The sequence below is a fragment of the Xenopus tropicalis genome, chromosome 7 (assembly GCF_000004195.4).
Source record: "Xenopus tropicalis strain Nigerian chromosome 7, UCB_Xtro_10.0, whole genome shotgun sequence".
Classification (NCBI taxonomy): Eukaryota; Metazoa; Chordata; class Amphibia; order Anura; family Pipidae; genus Xenopus; species Xenopus tropicalis.
The window spans coordinates 89,975,677-89,991,346 of NC_030683.2; the positions used below are offsets into that span (position 1 = coordinate 89,975,677).

At 41.6% G+C, this 15,670-nt stretch overlaps 1 protein-coding gene across 3 annotated transcripts in view; it reads right to left on the reverse strand.

Annotated features, from left to right (window-relative positions):
• Nucleotides 1-11,249, reverse strand: part of tnfrsf14 (TNF receptor superfamily member 14) — a 76,438-nt gene extending 65,189 nt beyond the window's left edge. For 2 of the 3 annotated variants that reach the window (XM_004916156.4, XM_012967125.3), the window contains exons 1-2: nt 11,082-11,249; nt 8,159-8,261 (exon numbers count right to left, since the gene is read on the reverse strand). In XM_004916156.4, coding sequence (XP_004916213.1) covers nt 8,159-8,261; nt 11,082-11,111 — 133 coding nt within the window. In that variant the 5' untranslated portion in view covers nt 11,112-11,249. Of the gene's footprint in view, nt 1-8,158; nt 8,262-10,660; nt 10,960-11,081 lie in introns of those variants that run through there. The other variant, XM_031905864.1, reaches the window with a different exon arrangement.
• Between the last annotated feature and the right edge of the window lie 4,421 nt (nt 11,250-15,670).

Consider the following 15,670-nt stretch of genomic DNA (forward strand, 5'->3'; position numbering starts at 1 on the left):
TATATTACTGAGGCCATCCTACAGGATATGGTCCTCTACACAAATTTATACGCCGAGCAATACCTTGCCCATAATCCCCTACCTAGGTATGCTCGAGCGCAGGCATGGCATCCCACTGACATTGCCGAAATGAAAAAGTTCTTGGGACTCACTTTAGCTATGGGTCTCATAAAAGCAAATTCCTTGGAGTCCTACTGGGATACCACTACTGTGTTGTCTATCCCTGTTTTTTCTGCCACCATGCCGAGAAACCGGTATCAGCTACTGCTCCGGTTTCTGCATTTCAATAACAATGCAACGGCTGTACCCCCTGATGTGCCCGGCCATGACAGGCTGCATAAATTGAGGCCCCTTATAAATAGCCTGTCTGAGCGGTGTGGAGAAGTGTATACCCCTTCCCAAAACATTTGTATAGATGAGTCACTTCTCCTCTTCAAAGGGCGCATCGCATTTCGGCAGTACATCCCAAGCAAGCGTGCCCGCTATAGGATCAAATTTTACAAACTGTGCGAAAGCATTACGGGGTACACCAGCTATTTCATGATTTATGAAGGCAAGGACTCCAAATTAGACCCCCCTGGTTGTCCCCTTGATTTGACTGTCAGTGGCAAAATTGTATGGGAGCTCATCTCTCCACTTTTGGGCCAAGGTTACCACTTATATGTGGATAACTTTTACACTAGTATCCCCCTGTTCACTGCCCTATATTGCTTAGATACCCCAGCCTGTGGCACTATAAATCGTACCCGAAAGGGACTGCCCAGGGATCTGGTCAGCAAAAAACTTAATCGTGGAGAAGTTTATGCCCTCAGAAATGATGAGCTCCTTGCCATAAATTATTATGACACAAAAAATGTATTCATGCTGACGACAATCCACGATGAGTCAGTAACTGTGGTACAGAGAGTTGGTAGGCCCCCTAAAACAAAACCTCTCTGTTGCAGGGAATACAGCAGGTACATGGGTGGCGTTGACAGAACTGATCAACTCCAACATTACTACAACGCCACTCGAAAAACTAAGGCCTGGTACAAAAAAGTTGGTATATACTTAATTCAAATGGCCCTTCGAAAGTCATACGTTGTATATAAGGCAGCAGTACCAGGCCGCAAATTATCCTACTATAAATACCAGCTGCAGATAATCCCTGCCCTGTTGTTTAGTGGCGTAGAGGAGACAGAGCCTGAGATGCCCCCCAGTGACAATGTGGCCCGATTGATTGGGAAGCACTTTATTGATACGCTTCCACCCACACCTAGGGGCTGATTTACTTACCCACGAACGGGTCGAATGGAGTCCGATTGCGTTTTTTTCGTAATGATCGGTACTTTGCGATTTTTTCGTATTTTTTCGGATTCTTTACGAATTTTTCGGATCCAAAAACGCAAAATGCGCAACTTTTTACGCAACTTTCGTAATGGATACGAAAAACTCGCGTTTTTACGCAAAAATCGTATTGGATCCGAAAAATTCGTACAGAATCCGAAAAAATCGCAAAACATACGAAAAAGTCGTAAAATATTCGTTTTCAAGTCGGAACTTTTCCAATTCGGGTCGGATTCGTGGGTTAGTAAATCAGCCCCCTGGAAAAGTGTTTGCCCAAAAAGCTTGCAGAGTGTGCCGTAAAAGGGGTATAAGACGAGATACACGGTACTACTGCCCTAAGTGCCCTCGCAACCCTGGGTTATGTCTCAAACAATGTTTTGAGATATACCATACTCGGCTGCACTATTGAAAGGGTAATAAATTGTTGTGCACTGATAGAATTTATTATAATTGGCATCCCGCTTTGTGCAAAATTAATATAATAGCCTTTTGGTTTATGTATTCAGGTCAGATTTTTTTTTTAGGTTTTATGTCGTGGTTAGTTTGGGTGTTTCCTTACCTAAAATGTTATGTTAGGTTATGTATAGCCAACTGAGGTGTTGCGTGACGGACTGGGCCCCTAAAAATTTGTGGTGCGTGATGATCATGATGTTTCATCTTGCCTGCGGATGATTTTATCTCCCCTGCTGATGCCACAAGGTTTTTTTTTTACTGACACTTCATAAGCTACCCTTTCAGGGCAGTTGCTACGGCTATATGTATTTCTGGGTGACATTTTAGGTTTTACTAGTGTACAGGGCAGTACTAGTGTTTCAGGGCAGTTGCTAAAGCTATATGTATTTCTGGGTGACATTTTAGGTTTTACTAGTGTACAGTATTAGGTCTCCATGGAATATTTTTTTTATTATTTTTGCACAGTTAGGGTCTTTGTTTGCAGTAGTGAAAAGAAAGTTCTAGTTTGTTGGTAGATGGGAGTTATGCTAATTGTAGTCTTTCTCCCTATTATGAGTAATAGTACTGTTCTGATGGCATAGCTCTTTTGGTTGGAGAGAAACTGGCGAATTCACAACTCATTAGCTCAGCTTTCAATGCAGATATTTAGGCCTTTATTTTGGGCAATATATATTTTGTTCTTGGTGCAGGCATTCAGCTTTTTTCAGAATTGAGGTGCTATGCAATTTATGTAATAGATTACGGCACTGTGTAATGGGGGGCACTGTGTAATGGGGGGCACTGTGTAATGGGGGCAATTGAAGGCACTGTGTATGGGGGAAATTGGGGGTACTGTGTATGGGGGCAATTGAAGTCATTGTGTATGGGGGATACTGGGGGTACTGTGTATGGGGGAAATTGGGGGTACTGTGTATGGGGGAAATTGGGGGTACTGTGTATGGGGGAAATTGGGGGCACTGTGTATGGGGGCAATTGGGGGCACTGTGTATGGGGGTACTGTGTATGGGGGTATTGACTATGGGGGCAATGTGTATGGGGGGGTACTGTCTATGGGTGCATTGTGTATGGGGGGGCAAAACTGGTACATAGTTATAACTCACTTATAACTGACTGCCTTATCTTATTTTTATTAGATAGTACAGTATGAGGGTATAGCACATTTGCGTCTGATCCCGCCATTTCAACTATATATAAGGAGTATTTTTTCTTTTTTCAAAAATGGGGTGTGGAAATTGGGGCCACAAAAGTGGGCACACACAAAAAATTGCCGCGCTGTGCATACCAAATCTTTTTGTCCCTCTTTTCATTTTTCAAATGTTGAGAGGTATGCTTTAGCTAATGCCAGGGCTGAACTAGGGGTAGGCAGAAGAGGCACCTGCCTAGGGTGCAACAATTGGGGGTAGCCAGGCAGAAACCTCTCCTGCCTAACCCTAACCCTTGCCCCCGCCGGTTGTCATTACTCGGTGGGGGCAATGACTCCCTTTCACCACCTCCCCGCATCACCCGAAGATTCGCAGGAATACAGATGAAGCTATACAGCCAAAAGATGTTCAACTAAACAGATAAAGGTAAATAGAATATATTTTGGGGCTAAATTGGGCAGGTTTTTTTAGTTGTTATTGCAATTTCGGGGAGAAATCTAACTTTGGATCTTTTTTTTCTTTATTTCAGGCCAAATTGCAAACTTCTACGGAGAACTGCGTCCACAATTCTGCATGCAGGAAAGCAAGAATGGCGCTGCTGAATAGCCACAGGTGTGCACTTTCAGAAAACATATAGTTTCTGGGGGTATTTCACAGGTAAGGGGGTGTTTAGACTGAAAAGCTGCATGGTGTGTGCACTTAGAGCGCAGCTCCAAACTTTCGAGCTGAAATTGCTCTTATGTATTGCCCCTGTTTTGGGCTGTTTGGAGGCCGTGGCTTTAGGTGCACCCATGCATGTGGGGTATCGTTTTGTTCAGGACAAGTTGCAGATTGATGTTTTAGTGGTTTTATTTCGTTGTTATGGCAATTTCGGGGAGAAATCTAACTTTGTATCATTTTTTTCTTTATTTAAGGCCAAATTGCAAACTTCTACGGAGAACTGCGTCCACAATTCTGCATGCAGGAAAGCAAGAACGGCGCTGCTGAATAGCCACAGGTGTGCACTTTCAGAAAACATATAGTTTGTGGGGGTATTTCACAGGTAAGGGGGTGTTTAGACTGAAAAGCTGCATGGTGTGCACTTAGAGCGCAGCTCCAAACTTTCGAGCTGAAATTGCTCTTATGTATTGCCCCTGTTTTGGGCTGTTTGGAGGCCGTGGCTTTAGGTGCACCCATGCATGTGGGGTATCATTTTGTTCAGGACAAGTTGCAGATTGATGTTTTAGTGGTTTTATTTCGTTGTTATGGCAATTTCGGGGAGAAATCTAACTTTGGATCATTTTTTTTCTTTATTTCAGGCCAAATTGCAAACTTCTACGGAGAACTGCGTCCACAATTCTGCATGCAGGAAAGCAAGAATGGCGCTGCTGAATAGCCACAGGTGTGCACTTTCAGAAAACACTATCACAGTGGACTTCGTTACTGTGATAGTGTTTCAGAAAAATTTTTTTTTTTAAAAATATGGCATATGTTTTTACGCTATCTGTATGACAGGAGCTACATTTAGAGCAAAAACTACACCACAACTAAAAATATAGAGGTGTGCGGTTTCTAAAAATGTGTGACTTATGGGGGTCTTCCATTTCTGTCATAAGATATGCCATGTTAAAATAGAGATGGCCTTTTCACTTTTATTTCGATGTAAAATTGCGCAAAATGCTGTTTTATTATTGTGGTGTCTTCTGGGCAAGAAAAGTGGGTTACCAATACATATTTGGTATTGTTGGATTCAGTAGAATCGGGGCTTTTAGAAACAGTAAAATTTTTGTAAGTTAATGTAATCGTTCTTGGAAAAAAAACACAAAATAAAAATACTTTTTTCTTTATTTCACTTTTTTTTTAACATATTTCACTCAAAAAATGTGTTAAATCTCCAGAAAAAGTACAAAATTTTATTACAATGTTCAAGCCCAATTCGTTCCGGAAAAAACGATATATAACATGCTTTATTTCATGTAGGTTTTCCTGTCAAGAAACCGAAGCAAATGAAATGAGTGCAAAATGTCTAAAAACAGCTTGGCAGTAGATGTTCACTTTTGGGACAAATCGGCTGGCAGTGAAAGGGTTAAAGGGCATGTCAACCCTAAAAATAATTTTTTGCATAATAAAAGAAAACATAATTCTAAGCAACTTTCCAATATGAAATAATTAAAAAATTTTAGTGCTTTAAACGTTATTTGTAAATGTAATTGCTATTGAAAGCAGCATTTGCTGAACTTCTGGTTGTTACATTTTAAACAATGTTGCAAAGGTCAGTCTCCTCCACCAAGTCAGGTCTGTCAGTCTGCTGCCTTGTGTTACAATGTTTCAACAGTCAGAGGCACCAGGGCAGTGAATAGAAAAGGACAGATAAACACTGCTTCTAATAGCAATTATAAAGACAAATAACTCAAAAACCATTACAAACTTGTAATAAATGTATATTGCAAAGCTGCTTAGAATTTTGGTTTCTTTTTTAGGCAAACAATTATATTTTGTGTTGCCTTGTCCTTTAAACCCAATTTGGTTGAGCAACACTGACATTTTAAACTATACTGCCTAATCATAATCTGGTGTAGACGTGCTCAAAGATAAGTGGAGTTACAAATGATAGAAAAAATAACAATTACAAAGTTAATATAAGGGAATTTCACACCCTTATATAAAAGTCCCAGTTCACTTGGCAAAAACAGTGAACTAAATCGAAAAAAACTACTTTATTAGGACATCACTATTAAGCCTTAACGAGTGTTGTGCCTAAATGGGCACTAATTCATAGGCTTACAGTATATGAGCATAGGCTTGTATACTGCCTGGCCATTTAAACAGATATGACAGGTCAGGAGACCATTCAGGAATCCTGTGGAGGGCCATATTTGTAAGGATATTTTGAAAATTAAGTTGATATTAACAGCACACTGCCATTTTGCTGGGTATGTCATGCTATCTCGGTTTTTGTTATTATTTTCATAATCCCAATACATGGCAAAACCTCATTAGTAAAGAATACAACAAAGCTTTCTAATTCATCTTTATGTTACACCAATTGTTACACCTTTTTGCTATAAAATATTCTGCACACTCTTATAAATATTTCCCGTACTCATAACATCCACAACCATTTATCATAAAGAACTATGGCTAAAAAGTCATAGTACTTCTGTTTTGCAAGAGAAAGCAGTACTTCAAAAGGAGATATACCAGTTGAAAAAAAAAGCTCTCTCTCATGATCTTTAATCACTACATTTTTAGTGTGAGGGTTCTGATAGGGAAAGCAAATTTTTTGTGTGCCCTCCAAAATAGAGGTACCCCTCTAAAACACTATCTACTAAGTGCCTAGCACAAATGCACCAGTAATGCATTCTACTATGAATGAAGCACATGGCAAGTGAGCCCAGTATTTTACATATGCCACTGACCAGGCATGACGTACAGGGCTTTTTACAAATAAAAAACACCACTGTGTCCAAATTTTAGCCACAAAGTGGACTGTTTAGCAATATATGCCTAAAGCCCACCCTGTGTGCGCACTGATAGGCAGATGCAGTTCCTGTCTGTGCTTACTTCACTGGGGTAGATTTAAGCGGATGTGGTGCTAACACCTCAATTTTTGTAAAATGTATTGGGGATTCACACAGGCTGAATCTGAGCACTAGAATATTTTTTTCTTTTTTGTGAATTCAAAGAACGGCTGTATATACAGCCTTGTGAAAAAATTAGGACAAAATTAGAATCTTCTGTAAAATGTAATTCTACAAAAATGCAATTTCTGGTTCCACTCAAAATGGCTCAAATCACACACAGGTGTATCACATCAGGTGCACATGATTAGAACATTTTAGGCTGATGGCTGGCAAGTGCTTTTCCGCTTGCCGAAAATATCCGCCCTACGCCTCATCTGGCATCAGCCTTAAGGCTAATGTCACACGAGGCGTCTGGCGTATACTTTCGCAAGAAAATCGCTTACCGAAAATATCGCCATCCCCCTCTACCTGTGCCTGCACCCGAATGAATGTGATATGCAGGCACATGTAGCTGATATCTGCATAAAAATGCAAGACTTTGCATTCTCTCTTTTATGTGTATTTCAGCTACATGTGCCTGCACCCGAGCGTATCTCATTCATTCGGGTGCAGGCACAGGTAGGAGGTGGATGGCGATATTTTCGGCTAGCCAAAAATATACGCCAGATGCCTCATCTGACATTAGCCTTACTAAGCATTTTGAAGGAGGTGTGCCATATTTAAAACTCAGACATTTATTTTAGTGTGTTCCTGACTGTTGAGGTGAGAGTGAACACCATGGTGAGATCAAAAGAGCTGTAGCAAGTCTAGTAAGGGATTTAAAAGGATTTAAAGAATCTGATTTGAAATCAGCCATCCCACTGTCCGGAAAATAGTTTACAAATGTAGGACTTTCAAAACAACTGCCAACATGCCCAGGTCTGGCCGTCCAAGCAAGTTCACCCCACAAGCAGAAAGCAAGATGCTAAAAGAAGTCTCCAAAAACCCTAGTGTCATGTTTTGGGATGCTTTGCTGCAGCAGGGCCTGGCAAGCTGACCATTATAGAATCCATCATGAATTCTACTGTGTATCAGAGGGTGCTTGAGAAACATGTGAGACTATCTGTAAGAAAATTAAAGCTGAAGCAGAACTGGACCCTACAACGACAATGACCCAAACATACCAGTAGATCTACCAAAGTCTGGATGAAAAACTAAGAAATGGAGAGTCTTAAAGTGACACTGACACAAAAAAAACTACTTTTCAAAATATTAATGTATGCAAAAAGTTAATAAATAAAAACAAGATGACACATCGATATGTGAACATTTCTTAATAAAGAACTAAATATTTAATGGGGTGTCCTTATTTTTTTTCACATGACTGTAATTTGTAGCAGTTGGTCAACTCCAGAGTGTAAAAAAAAATCCAAGAGCTAAAAAAAAGCAGCATTTTAACCTTGAGTGCAAATGAGGGGAGACATATAGACCCCTCCTGCCCCCTAACTTGCCATCATCCAGACGCATGGGATAGGGGGACACAGTTTACAGTGGGCCTTGTCTTTACTGCCTGCTCTATAGGCAAAATAAGGAAAACATGGTTAAAGTTGCAGCATGGACATATTACTACTTAACTATTTCATAATTTTTAAGTGACTGGATTTAGACATCCTACGCTTACAAAAGAAGGAAAGCCTCTGCTGTGTACCACCAGGAAACATCTCCTGTACTCAATAAAATTGCAACTTTACCTACCAGGCGTACACATCGGGCAGCATTCACCTTTTATTTCATATTCTCCTGGATTACAAGTTGTGCAATGTATCAGGATTATTCCAAAGATTGATAAAATAAAGAGCTGTAAAAGTACAGGTAAAAAGACACAAATAAGCATTCATATCATATGGTAAGGTTAATTACAAAAACATTCACTTACATCAAAACTTTCTGAAGGTTTATCTAGGGACCAAGTCAAAAACTCAATATTTGTGCTACTCTGCATTCTGAAGGCCAGGGAAGCAGGGCAAGGTTGTTTCTAAGTGAGATTAGCCTCAACAATAAATGAAACCACCCCACTCTGCTGTTCTGCCCTTCAGAACGCAGAGCAGAGTTGATTGTTTTTCTACAAGTCTGGCCGGGAAAGGATTCTTGTGCGCAGCTTCAGGAGGAAGAGGAGACAAACAGTGAATTCAGCTGCACAGAATCAGTTATTTTAAAGAAATGATACGCCATTGGCGATTTATACTCTCAATGTAATACTATTAGTATATATTGCACCAACAATAGGATGATACACCTTGATAGACTGAGACATAGCAAAGACAGTCCTAATCACATCACCATACATACGATGAAGTGTGGTCTCCTCAAAGTGATTAAATCTGTATAATTTGGAAATATACAAATAATTCACAATGTATTATAGAAATAAAGCTTTTTTTAAATAAATCAGACGTGATATATGTATGTATAATTTATAATTAAGTGCCATGTGGTAAAAGTCATGTGGCCCCTGCCATGTATGTTTCCAATCTGAATGGTTTACATAGAGTCTACAATTTGGTGCAGTTTTATGCATTTTTGGTATGGTATATATAGATATTTATGATGACAATATCCCTATCTAGTGACTTTTGATTTGCACTAGTAGAGCTTCTTGTGGACTCTAAGTCGCGATAATTTTCCGAAAAAATCGCAAAATACCGATCATTACGAAAAAAACGCAATCGGACGCATTCGGCCTGTTCGTGAGTAAGTAAATGGGCCCCTAAATGTAGAACGCTGTGTCTAAAAAACTTCTGTAATACACTTAAAAGGGGTTGTTCACCTTTGAGTTAACTTTAAGTATGGTGTAGAGTCAGAGCCACTAACAGCCAATCACATTTCTTCAATTGATTTCAGTCAGGAAATGTCAACTTATGTCATTCTCACACATTTAATGCCAGTGTCCCCAAACTTTTCACAGTTTGTCACTGGAGGACTAAGGTTAAAGGTTAGAAAAAGCCACCAACAACCAATCCATTTCCACCCATTAAATTTCATTGGTTTATATTTAAACTGATGCCATTAATTATTAATTCCAGGGTTGTTAAACTTTGTAAAGTTAGTCACTGCGTATTTGCGGTTCGGCGTTGGGAAAAGTGGGCAGGCCCAACAACAGCCAATCACATTTCATATATTTACTTTCAATGGTGAAATGTAAAATGCTGTCCCACAATTTTTATTCCTAAATCCCCAAACTTTGCAGAGTTGGTCAAAAACAGGAAATTTGGTTGAGCCACTAACAGCCAATCCGATTTTATCCATTGAATTTCACCGTTTTAAATTTAAAATGCTGCCATTCTCACACTATTTATGCCAGGGTGCCCACTGTCTGTCACTGGGTGACTTCGACTCAAGGTTAGAAAAAGTGGGCACACCCACTAACCACCATCACAATGTACCTATTGACTTTTATTCGTTTAAATTTAAACTGCTGCCGTTCGGTAACTATTAATTAGTCACTGGGTAACTGCAGTTTCAGGTTAGAAAACGGGGGGTGGAGCCACCAACTGCCAATCAGATGTCACTCATTGACTTTCAGTGGGGAAATTTAAACTGCTGCCATTCAGACACTATTAAAACCAGGGTCCCCAAACTTTGCACAATTGTTTTTATTATATAACCATGGTCCAAGGTTAGAAAAAGTGGGCAGAGCCAACAACAGATCAGATTTAATTCAGTGACTTCATATTTTCCAAACCAACATGAAGTTTGTTCACAAACTTCTCTTTCAAGTTGATGTTGATTTTTTAAAATAAAGCATTACCAACCTTTATCTAGCGCTGCCAGTCCTGAACAACCCTCCATTTGGTTAGAGGTCTGTTAAGAAATAGCTATATAACTTGGTAACACTTTTAGACATCAATTAGAAAAATCTTTTTAATGGGATGAACTATCCACTTTTGGACATATGTCCAACAGTAAATATCTGTGTTAATATATTCCAGACTATTTTACACTATTACAATTTGCCCCTCCTATTTTTTTATGTAAGTCAAGAAATCAGTTGTTTATATATTAACCATAACAGAATCCCATTACTGTGGCTAAACAAAAGCTACAGGAGAATGCTGGCTAACAAAAAGGCATGCCAATTAAGAAATAAAATTACAATTACTCTATTTCAAGGCACACAATACAATCTCGCTGGCACATGGCACCAGCTTGGTGGAACCCAATAGAAGCAATTTAAACTTAAAAGACTAGGATTGCCACCTTTTGTATGAAAGCTCAGGCGGGATGGTGTTTGAACGTTACGCTAAATGGAGCCGGAGGAGGAGGAAGAGGTGTAGGGGCGGGAGAGGGACCTGACTTTTGCACTAGGCACCCAGACTTGCACATAGTAGATAACCCCCAATATCCCATCCTCAAAATCACTGTGCCCCCTTCACGCCCATGTAATACAGTCTCCGCTCCCTTCACCCAGTTCTCCATTTATTATCGCTCCTCTGCCGCTCATTATGCGCTCTCCATGCTCTCTGCCCAATACCATCCTTCTTGTTGATCCTGTTTGGAATGTCTTATGTGAGGTGGGGGTGGGGGACACACCCTAATACCAGGGCCCTCCCAGCGCAAACTGCAGATCAGCGCCATCACAGACAAAGGAAACATAATAAAGGCTCCGGAGCCTTCTTACCCAACACAGTGCTTGTGTAACAATATTCATCTTTTTTTATCCGTCATTTTGGCAAACAGCGGAGCTTTAATTCCCACACGGAGAAAGACTTATTTCGATCTTCGACAGAGGCCGAGCTTACCCTCGATTATCTTGAAACCGGAACTAATTGCTTTATGTGAAGTAAAAAGCTTTCACTTTCACTTTTACTACGGAAAAGCAGTGGGGCCAACAAAATTAAAATTCCAGTGAATTATGACCTCATAATTATGACTTAAAATAGTCGAAATTATGATTTTTAATCTCATAATTATGATTTTAAAAGTCATAATTTCGACTTTTTAAATAATTATGAGATTAAAAGTCAAAGTCAAAATTATGACTTTTAAAAGTCATAATTCACCAGAAATATATTTTTTTTTTTTTGGTGGCGCTAGTGCTCTTCCTTTTTATGTAACAAAATAAAGGGTTTTAAAGGGACTGTATTCACTTACAAATGCTTTTTGCAATAGCAATATGCAAATTACCTCCCACAAGGGGTTAACAGAACTCCTCCTCTGACTTCCTTGCTCCCTGTCTCTTCTGCCCCTGCTGCTCCCACGTTTCACTCCCTCTCCCCTGCTGCTGCAAAAGAGCCGCATCTCCGTCCCTCCCATCCTGTTCTGGTTTTCAATTTTATAAAAAAAAACAAAAACATTTGTATAGGCCATTGTGTCCATTGCTAAAATTGTCACAGCAAATGGCGGGTGATAGCATACCTCCCAACATTTGAAAAATGAAAAGAGGGACAAAAAGAATTGGAGCGCGCAGTGCGGCAATTTTTTTGCCATGCCCACTTTAATGGCCACGCCCCAATTACCACACCCCATTTTTTTTAAAAATACTCCTTTTATATAGATGAAATGGCAGGATCAGACGCAAATATGCTATTCCCTCATACTGTACTACCTAAGGAAAACAATATAGCAACTCCTACATATAAAATACAAATATAGAGAGAAGGCAGTCAGTTATAAGTGAGTTATAACTATGTATCAGCTTTGCCCCCCATACACAGTAGCCCCCCATACACAGGCACCCCCCCATACACAGTAGCCCCCCCACACACAGTGCCCCCCATACACAGTAGCCCCCCCATACACAGTAACACCCCCATACACATTAGCCCCCTATACACAGTACCCCCATGCACAGTAGCCCCCCATACACAGTAGCCCCCCCACACACAGTGCCCCCCATACACAGTAGCCCCCCCATACACAGTAACACCCCCATACACATTAGCCCCCTATACACAGTACCCCCCATGCACAGTAGCCCCCCATACACAGTAGCCCCCCCATACACAGTAACCCCCCCATATACATTAGCCCCCTATACACAGTACCCCCCATGCACAGTATCCCCCCAATACACAGTATCACCCAATACACAGAGCCTCCATACATGATGATGATGATGCTGCTGCTGCTTCTTCTGCAGCGGCTCCTCTCTATATGCGGCTCCTTGTTTGGCGGAGCCAGGCCCTTTTATAAGGTTGCGCCCGTGCGTGCGTGTGACGTCAATACTGGCCTGGCTCCGCCGAACAAGGAGCCGCATATAGAGAGGAGCCACTGAAGAAGAGGAACGCCTGACTACAGCCAACGCATCCCCCTGTCAGGGATAGTTCCATGAATGTCCCACATTACGGAAGTGAAGGACATTCATGGAACTATCCGGGACAGCGGGATGCGCTACCAAAACTGGGACTGTCCCGCGGAAAGCGGGACAGTTGGGCGGTTTGTGATAGTCCTTGGCCATTTAATTTCTGGTGTTAATTGATGTCTGTTACATGCCCACTGCAGTTGCAGTGGCTGGCATTCGGTTATAAAACAGAAGTTCGTTAAGATGTGTTGGTACTTGGTGGAAAAACAGGTGGCAGGGACAAATGAGTTTTTTCTAATAAAGCTGTGGCCGACCTGCACCCCACTTATACGTGTCCTGGTGTCTCACCAACCCTGTGGATGTTGCTCCCAGTGGCCTCAAAGCCAGGTGCTTATTTTTGAATTTCTGGTTTGGCGCAAGTTTTGGCTGGATAAAAACCATATAGGTTGCCAGTCCACACAGGGACTATTAAGCAGCCAATTATAGCTCTTTTTGGCACCCCTAGGAACTTTTTCCATGCTTGTGTTGCTCCCCAACACTTTTTCCATTTAAATGTGGCTCATGGGTATAAAAGGTTGGGGATCCCTGTTTTAGACAATCCATAGTTCCTTATTTTTTGCCAATGTTTACTAAACTCTCCTGCTCCTTCCTTTGTAAACAGGGCAATTTGTTCAGAGCTCCCTTTGAACAAGGACCATCCCCCCATCTCTACCTTGTGCCTGCACCTGAAATCTGCTGCTTAGGATAATTCCACATGTAGCGTAGGTAGCGTATTCTCTGCAAACAGAAAAATGCTTGCATGGAATATGCTGCATACACTTTAAAATCCTCCTACCTGTACCTGCACCCGATAGCATGGAATGCACTCGGGTGCAGGAACATGTAGCTATCCACCTAAAAACACGAGACTTCTCATTTTCAGTGGATATCGGCTACATGTGCCTGCAGAAGAGAGTATTCAATGCTATCAGGTGCAGGCACAGCTAGGAGGATTTTGAAGCGTACGTAGAGTATTACGCTACCTACACTATCGGAATATATTTATCAATTATTATTGCTGATTGGTTGCCCTGGGCAACATCACTGATAATGCTTCACTCCACTTTTTACACAACATGATAAATACACCCCTACTCATTATGTGGGGATCTTGATGAACTGGTAATTAGTTTCATCAGCTACTTTGAAGTTCTGCAGCATCAGGAAGCGACAGGAAGAACTAAAATGAAACTGGCTTTGCGTTCTTGCTTAGTACCAGAAAAAACAGAAATCATAGCTATTTCTTTATTAAAACAATAGGCAAAAAGTATGCCCAGCACATGCCCTATTTATTCCTTTTATGCAAAAAGGGGTGTATACTGCCCCTTTACATTACATTAAAAATTACATATCCACAAAATAAATGTTGCAAATATAATTTATTATTTTATTTGCAAAAATGCTACTGATTTGAACAATTCCATGTGACACTAAAAAAACTTTGTATAAGTTATTTATAGGTCATATTGTTCGTTTTTGCTGATATGGCTACTTTTGTAAGTAATTGTCACTTGAAGTTTCTAATCCTGCCTGTTTTGCCACCTGACTATCCCTTCTCAACCTGTCAGTTTTAGGTTCTACTGCTAACAGACTCCTGCTGCACAAATATGGCCGCCCCCTCATAGAGGGACATGGGTAATCAGATAGGTCATGTAAAAGCATTGGGCAAATATGTGTAAGTCAAATTTATAAATAGCATACAAAGGCAATGTTACGATAGATGTAAAAAAATGGTTTAATTTCTGGTGTCAGTATCTCTTTAAGCTCAGCAGTAGCAAACATACAGTTTTATGGGGATTAATAAAAGCCACATGAGAATTAGGAATCCACATATATAGATATAATAGACTTTAAGGTTTTTGGGACAGGGTCTTTATCCAAATTGTTCATTGATACTTATTTATTGATTGATTTATTTTCACTGTGTAATTTGTTGTGTAACTGTAACCCTTTTTGTGTTTACACCTTGCATTATGGGCTGTCTGTCAGTGCTTAATATGTGTACTATAGGCAGGGCCGCCATCAGAAATCACGGGGCCCCTCACAAAAAAAAATGTCTGGGCCCCCCTCCCACAAATACAAAGGACTCACAGATATGAGACATTGGTAGCCAGCAGGCCCCCCCCTAGTACATTGGTAGCCAGCAGTGCCCCCCCTAGTACATTGGTAGCCAGCAGTGCCCCCCCTAGTACACTGGTAGCCAGCAGTGCCCCCCACAGTACATTGGTAGCCAGCAGTGCCCCCCACAGTACATTGGTAGCCAGCAGTGTCCCCCCCTAGTACATTAGTATCCAGCAGGCCCCCCACAGTACATTGGTAGCCAGCAGGGCCCCCCTAGTACATTGGTAGCCAGCAGGGCCCCCCCTAATACATTGGTAGCCAGCAGGGCCCCCCCTAGTACATTGGTAGCCAGCAGTGTCCCCCCCTAGTACATTACTAGCCAGCAGGCCCCCCCCTAGTACATTGGTAGCAAGCAGGGCCCCCCCTAGTACATTGGTAGCAAGCAGGGCCCCCCCTAGTACATTGGTAGCCAGCAGTGCCCCCCTAGTACATTGGTAGCCAGCAGTGCCCCCCCTAGTACACTGGTAGCCAGCAGTGCCCCCCACAGTACATTGGTAGCCAGCAGTGCCCCCCACAGTACATTGGTAGCCAGCAGTGTCCCCCCCCTAGTACATTGGTAGCCAGCAGTGTCCCCCCCCTAGTACATTAGTAGCCAGCAGGCCCCCCCTAGTACATTGGTAGCCAGCAGGGCCCCCCTAGTACATTGGTAGCCAGCAGGGCCCCCCCTAATACATTGGTAGCCAGCAGGGCCCCCCCTAATACATTGGTAGCCAGCAGTGCCCCCCCTATTACATTGGTAGCCAGCAAACCCCCCTATTACATTGGTAGCCAGCAATCCCCCTATTACATTGGTAGCCAGCAAACCC